Source organism: Vidua chalybeata, chromosome 16, assembly GCF_026979565.1.
Source record: "Vidua chalybeata isolate OUT-0048 chromosome 16, bVidCha1 merged haplotype, whole genome shotgun sequence".
Taxonomy (NCBI): Eukaryota; Metazoa; Chordata; class Aves; order Passeriformes; family Viduidae; genus Vidua; species Vidua chalybeata.
Window position 1 is genome coordinate 7,474,950 of NC_071545.1, and position 12,568 is coordinate 7,487,517.

Sequence of the window (12,568 nt, forward strand, 5' to 3'; positions counted from 1 at the left end):
CGGGCCCCGCCGTGCACCGGAAAGCGGCGCGCACGCAGGCGCGGAGGCCGCACGTGGCGGCAGCAAGGGGCCCATGGCGAGCGGCAGGGAACAGTTGGACCGTGCCCAGGTATTTGGACGAGCGCCTGGAGCGCGCCCGGGGGCTGCGGGGAGCCGGGCAGGCGGGAGCGCGGCCGGGCCGGGCTTGACCTGCGGCTGCTGCCGCTGTGGTGCCGTTGCAGGTGAAGAAGGCGGTGGAGGCTCTCTTGGCTTTCTCCAGAAGAAAGACCAAGGGAGACGCGCTGCTCCTCAACGAGAGCGAGAGCGTCCATCTACTGGTGACGGTGTGGAAGGTCCCGCAGGTGGCAAAAGTCATCAGAATGTAAGACATTGATATCCGGCCGCGTGGTTACAGGGGTTGCTCGTGTCCTTTGGCTTGGAAAAGAACACTTTGTAGATTTTGAGCTTAAGGGGTTTGACTGCCACGGCCTTGTCCGGGAGCTTCTGTGCCGTGACTAAGAACTGCCGGGTCAGAAGCTGCTTTACCCCCAGTTTTGGTATAACTGGAAGCTGGGCTGTGCCAGCTTTTTGCGCAGAGGATACTGTTTCTGTTGGCTGCCAGTTACCGGGTATGTGACTTTCAGTCCTTTAGCTTTGGAAAATATGTAGGTGTTATCTATTTCTATATCTAGAATCACTTTCTTTGTCTTGACCCACCACCAAATCATAAGTAATACTTCTTGTTTCTTTAGATAACCAAACCTGAATATGAATTAGAAGTCTTGTTTTAGGCTGTAGCTGCACTACATTGAGAAAGTTTACATCTGTTTATGAGGACCTCTGTGGTAAGGGCTGCTGGCAGGATAGAGGATTCTGCTTTCTATCTGACTGGAGCCGTGGTGTTCCATGATTTCACTTTTACAGTTCTGTATGCTTATCAACTGTAGGTTCCACTGAGAATATTTAGTAGTTAACAAAGTGTAAATACAGGCACTGCTCTGTGTTGTTAAAGGGTACTGATCTCCAATGTAGTCCTAGTTCTGGGGAAAACTTCTTTCTCTTATTAGACATTTTTTATGCATCTCATATTCTTATTGTAGACCACTGCCCCATGGCATTCGACCAGAAACAGCTGACGTTTGCCTGTTCACAAAGGATGAACCAAATTTATCAGCAGAACAGACTGAAAATCTATACAAGAAACTTTTACTCCGGAATGGGATCAGAAGTATTAGCCAGGTAAGGGAGGTCCTTGATATAAGACAGTACTGTCATTTCTTTCCTTTTATATCACCAAAAAGAATACAAGTAGTATTTTCTGCTGTCTAATATTCTAATTCTCATTCACATACTCTAGTAAGATTTTTCTCACTACTCATACTGTGGTGTTTCTAAACCACAAAGTTTACTTGGAATAATTTCTTCAGTTTGAAACGGGATTTTCAGTAATCAGATACAATTTCTAGATAAATGTTCAATATTTAGTTTGAGTAACCAACCAGGAAAACTCACAACATTTGATTATCTATGCCACCAACAATAAAACTGTATAACAACTTGTTATATTTAACCTTGATTTAGATGTTTTTCATGTACACGAGTTCTGTTTTGTGATGTGCAGTTACTATGCAAGAGATCCATATTTTTTTGATTCTTTAAAACAGTAGGAAATGGATACTTTTTGATTGTGTTCAGCTTTCTAAAAGAACGCACTGTGATGGACTATCAGTTCTGCAGCTTTAATCTGCGCAGTTCTGAGAAGCATTTCAGGTTACATTTTCAGCAGCAGGGACTAAACGGGTGCTTGTGTTGCAGATCATCTCGTACAAAACCCTCAAAAAGGAGTATAAAATGTTTGAAGCGAAGCGGCGCCTCCTGAACAGTTTTGATCTCTTTCTGTCTGATGACCGAATTAGAAGGCTTTTGCCCTCACATCTAGGAAAACACTTCTATGCAAAGAAAAAGTAGGTCTTTAAACTTTGGAAATCCATTCTTGCATTATCTCTTTAAGATCAGATTCTTCTTAGTAATGGAGGAATTGGTTTTGTTTTGGGTTTTCTAATTATTTCCTTTTTTTTTTTACCCCGCTCCCTTTCTGTTTTAGGGCACCTTTATCTGTAAACCTGAAAGCCAAAGATCTTGCCAAGGAACTAGAAAAACATATCCAAGGGACTACACTCCCAGTTAACAACAAAGGGTGCTGTTAGTAAGTACCAATAGATTAATACATCACTTGAAGGATGGTTCTATCCTAACTGTAGGACTTTTAAGTGAGTTTTTATTCCTTTAGTATGTGAATAAAAGATGTTAAGGGTCATTCCAAATGGGGGGCATTTTGAACCTTTACCTGTATAGTTAAATTAGTAGTTCTGCTTAAGTTCTACTGTGAAGTTCAAGGGTTTTGTCTCTTTTTTCCTTTTACCTAAGGAATTTCTAGGCACCTGTCACTGTCAAAGCGCGTGTACAATCTTAGGTTTAATCTAATTTAATAATATTTTTGTATTTCCAAAATATTCTATTGTAATAAGATTTTTTCATGTATTGTATATCTGAAAGGATCTGAATTGGTAGTAATGCCTTGTAATATAAGGCAGAAGTTGCGTATCCAAATATGGAAAGATGAATACAGGTGAATCCCTTCTGTTATCACAAAAGATTTCTGCTGTAGCCATCCCTTCTTTATGATTATTGCAGATAAGTGGGCTTTTTGCATTTCTGGGTATGCCTAAACTAAATAAGTAACTTGAAATAAGTTTATTTGTCCATATAGAATTATTATTCGTTTCTTTTTTCAGTACAACACGCATAGGTCACACTGGGATGAAAGTGGATGAGATACTTGAGAATATCATTGCAGCAGCAAAAGTGATTGCTAACAAGTTACCAAAGGTACTGCTGATTGACTGCATTACAGACAAATAGGTTCATACTTCAGCCTTATTTTTACATAATATACTGGTTTTGTTTTTGCAGAAATGGAAAAATGTAAAAATTCTTCACCTCAAAACACTTAAATCGGTTGCACTCCCAATATTTACTGCAAATATCTCCAACCTGGATGAGCTTGACAAAGAGCCATCTCTCAAGAAAAATGAAGTAAAGGTAACCAAAATTTTTTCAAACTTTGCATAAATTAAATAGGTACATTTAGTTCTAGTTCTTTGTTTTCCTTTTGTGTATTATGTTGGGTTTAAATGCATTAGAAACTGATCCCAGGTTTTTATTTCTACTACTGGGTAGACACTCCTGCCTCAGTGCTTTAAATACTCAGTAACAATAAGAAATTATGGAAACTCCCTTACAGGTTTTAAAGCAAACAGGAAATAAATAAAGTGTTTCTAGACCTAAACTCAAGGGAGCTGAGATTCATTCTTAGAACTTTGCTTTTATTGTTTATCCGTATTTGCCTTCTGAAAATACGCTCATTAACATACGTGGGTTCAGATTTCACATCTGTTCTTTGTTGGTTAATCAGTGGCATCTGAATAATTCTCAGTCTCGTATATTTGTGTATATAGGAGGAGCTCATACTTGTTAAAAAATAATAATTGGCTATTCCTTTGTACTGTTCTGTTTATATTCATTTGTCTGAAATTAAATTGGGACCATGCATATTCAACTTAGAGACTTTAAGGTTGACGTTACTATAGTTGTGAGCTATTTATAGTAAACTTCTGCATATAATGCATTTTTTTGTATTTTATTCAATAGACCTGGACTAATCATCCATATGTAAAAGTCTTTAATGTTGCTACACCATCTAATTTTTAACGACATGAAAACAATTATTATACATTTAGAAATGGTATGAGGATTTGTCTGAGATGTACTTCTGATTAATTCTAGAAGGCAAAACCCAAGAAGGTGAAGAAGACAGCTAAAAAACTGAAGTCAAGTCACGTCACTGTGACAACAGAAAGTAAAGCTGCTGCTGGTACCCAGGAGCCTGTGACAAAAGAAAAGACAGAAATAGTCCAAGAAGCAGGTGATTGTGATGATGAAGAAATTCCACAACTGGTACCTATACAAACAACGAGCTCAGCTGACCTGAAGGTAATTGTTGAATAATATTGAGAAACTTGCATTTCAGTTAAAACTAAAGATTTTGAACTGTTTAAATTGTTCATTGCTCCTTAGGGAACAGTATGTGTTAGCACACTTCAAGTAGACTAGGGTGCAATTGAGTTGAAAGTATTTGTCATTTGTAATGGTTTTCACTGATCTTTCTTCCTGAAAAACAGGAAATATGTTTCTTGGGTGGAATGGTAATTTTTTTGTTTGTGTTAAATACAGAAAATGGGCCCAAGTCCAGAAAAAGGTGATAATTTGGGCAAGAAAGCCAAAACACCCCTTGGTAAGAGAAAGAAAAAATCTCTAGTGGTGGATACTCCAAAATCAAAACCTGATGTTACAGAAGACTGTGCAAACTTGCAGATGGCATCAAAAGAGAAAAAAGCCAAGCAGGTCAGTAAGCCAAAGGAAGCAATAAAAGAAAAAGACATGAAAAAGGCTCCAAAAAACCTTGAAGCAAAGTCTTTTGCAACACCCAAAGCTGGCAAGTTGATACAGTCAGCCAGGAAGTTTTCAAAATCACAGAAGCAGGCACGCAAAAAGGTGCGTGTGCCGCAGTCAGCGTGAATGTTGTCTGTTGTATCATGTTTTGTATCGTCATTCCATGGTCTATTTTCAGTAAACAAATTTATTGATGAAGTAAAATACCTTCTTAGGAAATCTGATCCCAAGAGCTTTTTTTTTTATCAAAATCTGTAATGACTCATTGGTTTCCTTCTAATTTACAAGCTGGTACAAATAAATGGTGATAGTACAAAAAGGCGATGGCCCCAAAAATACTCAAATTTTTCAAGTGTCAAAAGGAAGAGAGGGGTCTATCCCAGGGGAAAAAAGTCTGAGAAATATTTTAATAAATGCTGTCTTTCTGAAGCAAGAAGCATGCGTGCCAAGAGCAGAAATCTGCATGTGCTTTTAAAGGTGAAAAAATTGCTACAGTTTTTAAAAAAATTGTTCAATATAATAAAGACAGGTTGACAGCGATTGCTGTTACTGCAGATATCTGACTTAGCAGCCTGATACCAAGCCCCACATTGTAATTTTTAGCTGTTTTTACCTAAGGTATTTGTGAGTTAAAAAGGCACCAACAATTTTGCTTTAACCGTATATATATTTTACAACATCAAGCAAAATGTTACCTTCAGTTTTGGGCTTTATTTCTGCTGCCAGAATAGTTGAGAACATTCCTGCATGATGGTCACAGACCTGTTGTTCTTCCATTTGAAGAAAGACAAAGGCTGTGTGAATTCCAGTTGCGCCAGCCAGGTGAACTTGTCCTGTTAAGACATGAAAAATACATACTTCAGGACTGAAAGGTGATATATTGGAAATACATACTTCAGGACTGAAAGGTGATATATTTGAAATTTTACACGACTGCCCAGTTGTTCTCTGTATGATAACTTGTTTGTCCTTTGCAGAGTGAGAATATGAGGCAGATTTGTGTTGAAAAGTCCTAGTGGTAAAAACTCCCAATAGGAAAAAGGTGGTAAGAGACAAGATTAATCAACAGGAAGTAACTACTTTGTCATTCAAAAAACCCTACCACATCTCCTTTTTATGGCATCCTCTTATCAAGATATTGGCTACCTAGAAAGAAAGTGGGTGCTAAATAAGAATATGAAAATATTCTGCTTGATCTGTGGTGTCAACTCTTTTTGACCCTTTTGCAACCCTGCCTTTTTGTAACTTTTCAGCTATTTTGTGAACCAAAAGCTATGATAGTAATCCCAGTAAACCAATAGCACTCACTGTTACTGGCAGAGTAGCAGCAGTGTCATTTAATGCACACTATTTCCACTAAAATGTGGAAGGTACCTATTCTGTTAGGCCTAGTCATGGTTCCTGTTGGCTTGATATTTCTAGTTGGCTTGATATTCTAGATGGCTTACCCATCATTAAATAAGGTGTTAGACATATGGCCCTTGTGAGAGCAGGTACAGGAGATCCTACATCTAAATATAGTTCCTGTGCTTGAGGACTTGGGAGTGTAAAAAGATACGTATCAGGTCATTAACACAAGGGTGAACTGGAATATGTGTCTTGCCTTTTACATAACTCTTACTTACTGAATTTTACATCCTGCATTGACAACTTGTTTCCTGTCTGTCAACCTGAACTCGTATTCCAACTGCTCTTTTTAAGCCTCCTCAAGCACAGTTAAAGGGGTTTATGTGCATTTGCAGATGCACATTGTAACTGTGTTGCAGATCTCTGCTGTCTGTGACCAGCTTGCCTCCCCTTGCAAGTGCGGAGATGAACGAAGTGCATGTCCGTCTGCGGACCCCTCTTTTGAAGTGCCTCCCTTCTAGGGTGCCCGAGGTGGCAATGCCTCAGCTGGAGCAGCTGAGCGGGCCCAGCTGTGTCCGGCTCACCTCGGAACGGTAGCGAGCACTACTCGCAGAGAGGCCTCAGCTCCCAAGTGCCATCGGTCGCTACGGATCATCCTTCGAGCCGCACGGCGGCGGGCTGGGGGCTCGGCGGGGCCGCTGAGGGGGTGTGAGGGTGCCCGCCGTCCCTGCGGGGGCAGAGGCGCGGCCCGAACCTGCCCTCAGGTGCGGGGGGCGTGGCCTGGACGTCCCCTCCGTGGGGGGCGTGGCCGGCACCTGCCGCGAGGGGGAGGGCGCGGCCCGGCCCTGCCCTCAGGTGGGCGCCGCCCTCGCCTCCCCTCAGGTGCGCGCGGCCCGAGGCGGCGGTGGCGCCGCTCCCCATGGCGGCCCCGGGCGGGCTGGGCCGCTGCGTGGCCGCCTTCTGGCTGGCGCTGGCCTTCGACGCGGTGGGGCTGGCGGTGCTGCTGGCCGGCGTGTTCGCCGACGTGTTCTTCTCCGACCTGCTCATCTACGCGGGCGGCATCGGCATCTTCCTCAGCCTGGTCTGGTGGGTGTTCTGGTACGCGGGCAACCTGGAGGTGCCGCCCGAGGAGCTGCGGGACGACGTGGGGCTGTCGGCGCCCAAGGGCCGCGGGGACACGCTGCTGCGGCGGCTGGTGAACGGCCTCAGCCTCCGCCTCACCGCCGCGCTCGCCCCCGCCCGCCCCGCCGACCTGGAGCTGCAGCGCACCGGGAGCGCCCGCGGCCACGCCGAGCCCGGCAGGTGAGAGCCGGGATGGGACCCCGGGACGGGCCAGCGAGGGGAGTCCGGCTGTGAGCTTTGACTGGCCAGAGCTTGGGAGAGCTCTTTTGCCCGAGATTCGGTTTAACACCTGCTATGTTAAACCATCTGCTCGCAGCTGACACGTCTTAAATAAAAGTAGTGGGGAATCTTTCTCAGCTCAGGTGGTAAAAAAACGAGTGGGAAAGATTGCACAAATGGGATTAGGCGGGGAAGACACTTCCTGTAGCCGTCTGAGAACGGGACAGGCGAGCAGGAGTGAAGTCCGGGGAGTGTGGTAGAGCTGGCATGCGGAGAGCCGCTGCCAGAGAGCAGCACAGGAGCCCTGGCGCTCTGAACTGGTCCTCACAGCAACCAAATGCTGCCAGAAATGACCATTAACCACTATTCCATATGAGCTCTTGGGAGGGGAAGCCCCCTCGTTAGCACCGTGAAATGTTGCTTTATTGGAGAACAAGAAAGGTGAAACGCTGACTTGGACTTAACTTGAGGGCAGAGCTGTAGGTAAGAGGTTGAAACTCATAAATGCAACCATCAGTTAAACTGTTTGTCTTGAACCTCAGTAATCTAGAAAAGATGTGATAATACCTGATGTGTAAAGGAAGTGTCTCAGTCCTATTTCAAAGGATGGTTGAAGAACATGAAGCTTTTCAAAATATCCTAGTATGTTCATTTATATGACATATTCATTTAGGAAGAAAAGTGTGCATACTGCCTTGAAACTGTGTGGGGGGGAAAAAGTCAAGTCTTCACTATGTAAAATCCTCTATTGAAGGAACTGTAAACACAGTTTTGTACTGTTTGAACTATTCAAGGATTCTAAACATCTTGCTGTTCTGATTCACTATGTACAAGATCAGCTTTTCCTGCTTCTCCTTGAAACTAAATTCTGAAGACACTGTTGATTTACAGAGAAGTTCATGTGGAAATCGTCTTCTTTCATGAAACCTATGAAATTTTTCTTGAGAGAAAGTTTTAACAATAGGGAGATTGAGTATAGATAATTATTCCTTAATAGAAAACTTGTAGGAGGCAGAAAAGAACAGCAGCAACACAACTTTTCAAAGACTGTTACTGTTCTTTAGTTTATTATTAACCACACCTGCAATTAAAAAACAGGCTGTTGAAAATGAGCCATTCTATTTTCAGACCTCTTTTTTTCTGAAAGGGGTCTAAAATTGGCAGGTCCACATTTGCAGGGAAAGATTTGCATTAATAAATGACTATGCAGAACCATTCCATCTAAAGATCATGGCAATTGCAGGTATTGAGCTCAGTAATCTGCTATCTCTGTAGATGCAATGTGTGTACATGGATATGGATTCTGTTTTAATGAACTCCTAGTAGTGAAAGTTAACCACTATTTTGAAATATTTCAAGTCTTATTTCTAATTGTAATTAGATTTTTATGTCCTATAGGGATATACATACATACATATATATATATATATATATATATATTTAGTACAAGATATCCCAGCAGCTTCTGTTGCTACAGTAAACAAACTTCAGTAATGGTAATACAGAAGGAACCAAAACCAAAACAGGGGGTGTACAGCAGTTATGTTACATATTGGAACATAAACTCTTACTTGCAAGGTGAAACAAAGGATAACAAGATAATTTAGAGTTCCTTTTTGAAGTAAGTTCACCTAAAGTATTTTAGAACTTCTCGTAAACAACTGTCTGAATCAGGTCATTCCTTGCTGATAGACCAAATCCTCTCCCCATCAGGAGATATTTATGAACTTAACCAAACGGGTTGAACATGTTTGGGCAGATATTGCCTGGATGAGGAGGAAAAAAACCACCACCACCACACACACACACACACACACACACATTCAGAAACAAACAAAAAAAAATCCAAAACAAAACCAAAATCCTAAAAACAAACCACCACAAAACAAACAAAAAAACCTCCGAACAGTCTCTCTTTACTGGCCATTTGGAAACCTGGAGCATTAACTTTTTGAAGTTATGAAAGGAATACTGCACATTGGTCTGATTTCCTGTCTTAAAAAATATACAGTAGAGAAAGGTGAGAATTCCCATGATATGGAATGCTTCTATTAAAGGAATAACGAGTAAATTAGGATCCTCAAGCCTGAAAAGAGATGCAGAATATAAAGTGTTCTAGAAGTCTATGCAGTCACTATGGGAAAGGTATGAAGTGCTTGCCTTCCAAGGCAAAGCAGGAACAAACTGTCATGTGCTATGTAATTGAAGTATGGGATTACCTGACATGGGACAGTGGGGCAGGTAAAAATTTACTGATTCAAAAATGCAAAGGACAAAGCAAAAGATATATGATGATATAAAGAGAAGATGTTTGGCTAAGGAAGACCTGTGGCAGTCAGTGGCAGTTGATATCCTGAGGAGGTATTACTTGTGTGCCATGTTTTTATGCCTTCCTTGAGACATCACACTTGGCCACTATTGGAGATGGGCTGGTGACTTAATGGATCTTTTCTTTGGGTCCCAATTGGCTGTTAAATATGAGGAAAAGTACTTTTAAGATTTACCTTAAGTAACAGTTTAGAGTTATATGGCCATTTGTTCTAAGTCTATTTTGGAGTAACCTTTTCTTCATGTGTTATCTTCAGGATCTGTTGAAGACACGACTACTGACGTTACTGCCCCAAAAAGTGGGGGAAATGCTGCAAATTATGGAAAGAGATTCCCTACTCAAAACAGTAGGATTCTCTCATTGTGGAATAACCTCTGCAAGATTGTGGACTCTCCATAAAATGGACATGTGGAGCCATATAGCTGCCAAAAGCACCTATTTCAGTGTTGGACTGGATCTGCTTTGAAATGGTGAAAAAAGATCCCACAAAGTCTTTTTGAGAAATGAAAGCTAAAGAGAATTGAACCTGATTCACTGAAATATCAGTGCAGCTTGTCATATAGTTGGTTTTATTGTTTTGTTTTAATTATTATTTTCAATAACCTAAAAGGTTTGGATAAAAAGCTCTTGCACAATGAAAAGCTCTTGCACTGTTTTTTACCAAGGTCTGGAAGTTAAACTTACTGTGAATTTTTATAATGCCAGTGCAATACTTTTGTTTGTAAGGGTGCTTTTAAAATGTCTATATTAAACTGTTGATGCAAAGCTGCAAATGTAGTAGAAGTTGTTTATAGTAAATAGTAAATACACAATTTGTAGGGTCTCTTGTAAAAAGTGTCATTGTTATTCTGAAATAACCTGGAATCTGAGAGTTTATAAGTAGACAACACCAGTGATGTTGGCATACAAGTACATTCTTTGTAGTTACAAATGATGTAATATGATGACACTTGCAAGAGTCATTTTTAGTCCAGTGACGTTGGAAATTATTTTCCTAATGCTGAAGCATTTGAGAGAGGGAACATGACCAAAAGAAACCCTGGTGATTAACAAGTACTCCAAGGCATTGTAAAACATTAACAAACAGTACTTGGAAAAAGATTTATATTAATGCTAGTGATACCTAAAACTGTGCTAATGATAAAATTCTGTGGAGAATTTCCTCAGGAGTTGTTCTGGTTTTGAAGTAACACTAAGAGTTTGGTGCCACCATCAGCAAATACTGGTAGGTCTTAAAATTTCAATGCACAATTGTTCTATGCCACACCTCATTGAATACTAGAGGTGGAATTAAGGAAAATATTTACTAAGGACACTGTGGCTGTACTTCCTTATGAACTCTTGAAATGTCTTTCAGTGTTTTCTTGTAAAATTACTGGAGTAACTTATTTTCTTTGCATATTCTCATTTTTAAATGTTTTCCAAATTCTCTATATTTTAACAAATTCAGAAGAACACTAAATTTAAAGGTCTGAAATGTGATTTCTCCTTTACTATCTGCAGTTTTTAGGAGGTGTATGCAATTTGTTTCCTGCTTTTAATGGAACTGCAATGTGACACCACTGCAGTGTTACAATGGCCTGATTAAAAAAACCAAACAAGCTCCTCCCTTAAAACCTGTAGATCAGTTTTCATTTGCAATAATTTTTTCATTTCATTTTTCCTGAACAGAAAGATATGCTTTTTCTGATTCCCCATAGTTTCACTTATAAAGTGAATTATGAGATACAGTGTTTAATAAGTGGAATGATTATTAGTAGCTATAAATTAAGCCCAAACTCATATATGTTGTTCACATACTTAGTCTGTGAAAACCAAAATTTTCTTATTCAAGTGTTGCAATAGTAATTGCTAGAGTGAATTGAGCAGGCCTTTGCTTTCCTTGTATATTACAATGTAATTAATCTTAAATCCAATAGCAGTACTTAATGATTGTTGCATAAGATGGCAGCTAGAGTGCAACTTCACTCAAAAGTTACGTGGAATTCCAACTAGTTTACTAGTATGAATAGTATATGTTTTAAAAATGAAATATAGGAGCTGATCCATCAGTTAAGGAGGATGTGAAGCACAGAAAAGCACTAAAGCACTAGAAGGTTACTGAGATGGTGAGTCCAAACAATGAGACAGACAGGTCTTGCTGTGGAGCAGTGATACCTGTTGTAAGTATTGTAACTAGTTTCTTTTTGAAAATGCATCCAATTACTGTTTCACGCAATCAATTTGCCTTCTAAACCAGGAAGGCTAATACTAAACAGAAACTGGGAATCATCTGCAGTTACACATTAACAAATATTTAACACTATTTTAGTTTCCTTATCAGCTCTTTTCAATGCAGCACAAAGTCCATTCAAAGAACTTTTAGATTGTTAACTGGAAGGAAGCTCTTGGACACGTTTAGGACTGCTTGCTGTTACGTGAACAGAGTTGTACAGCTAAAAGAATTCCTCTAGCCATTGAGGGAAGTCCTGTGCATGCTGTTTAAAATCTTAGGCAAAATCACAAAGAACCAAACTACTTCCAGAAGGGTGGCTACAGAAGTCTTTTGCTAGTTAAGTCTTAAAACTAGCTCAAAATGTCATCCTACACTCCACTAAAGGAAAAATACCAACTTCCAGCTTCTAACTATGTAGATGGATTAAATGCTTGTTAGACTTTAAACATGGACTGCATCTAATGGAAGATTTCATGTGATATATAGTGTCTACTTAAATGGGAATATCTTCATCATCGGGGAAAGATTAAATTATTAGTAATGCCTACAAAAATCTGTTTGATGTAACTTGTGAGAGTTGTTGGGAGTGACATAATTATTACAGTACCAGTTTGTGTAGAAAAGAAGCATAAGTGTATACAAAGTTGAGAGGGCTAAGGTCAAATAATGGCACGTGTTGCTGTAGCTAGTTTGTGTGAGTGGGTGAAGTAAATTATACACATTCGGCCAAAGTAAGTTTTCAGCAGATTGGATGTTACTGAAGAACTACACAAGAAATGCAGGTCTCTGTTCATACTTACCCGGGTTGCTCTGGCAGCAGAATTTGCGTGTGTATACAGTCTTTC

The 12,568-nt window shown here is 40.3% G+C and overlaps 2 protein-coding genes and 1 long non-coding RNA gene across 3 annotated transcripts; 2 read left to right on the forward strand and 1 right to left on the reverse strand.

The window, feature by feature from the left end:
- Positions 1-4,710, forward strand: RSL1D1 (ribosomal L1 domain containing 1). Its single transcript, XM_053957103.1, has 9 exons — positions 1-109; positions 222-361; positions 1,080-1,218; positions 1,795-1,943; positions 2,084-2,185; positions 2,775-2,868; positions 2,953-3,081; positions 3,826-4,032; positions 4,273-4,710. Exons 1-9 carry the CDS (start codon positions 74-76, stop codon positions 4,615-4,617), a joined length of 1,341 nt encoding a protein of 446 aa, XP_053813078.1. The 5' UTR covers positions 1-73; the 3' UTR covers positions 4,618-4,710.
- On the reverse strand, positions 3,705-6,643 carry LOC128795953 (uncharacterized). Its single transcript, XR_008433676.1, has 3 exons — positions 6,423-6,643; positions 5,187-5,324; positions 3,705-3,925 (listed from the first exon to the last, which is right to left on the reverse strand). It is a non-coding gene; the product is annotated as an uncharacterized LOC128795953 (long non-coding RNA).
- Positions 6,644-6,757: 114 nt separating this feature from the next.
- LOC128795952 (transmembrane protein 238-like) lies at positions 6,758-12,227 on the forward strand. The gene is made up of 2 exons (XM_053957104.1): positions 6,758-7,140; positions 9,765-12,227. Exons 1-2 carry the CDS (start codon positions 6,758-6,760, stop codon positions 9,772-9,774), a joined length of 393 nt encoding a protein of 130 aa, XP_053813079.1. The 3' UTR covers positions 9,775-12,227.
- Positions 12,228-12,568: the final 341 nt, after the last annotated feature.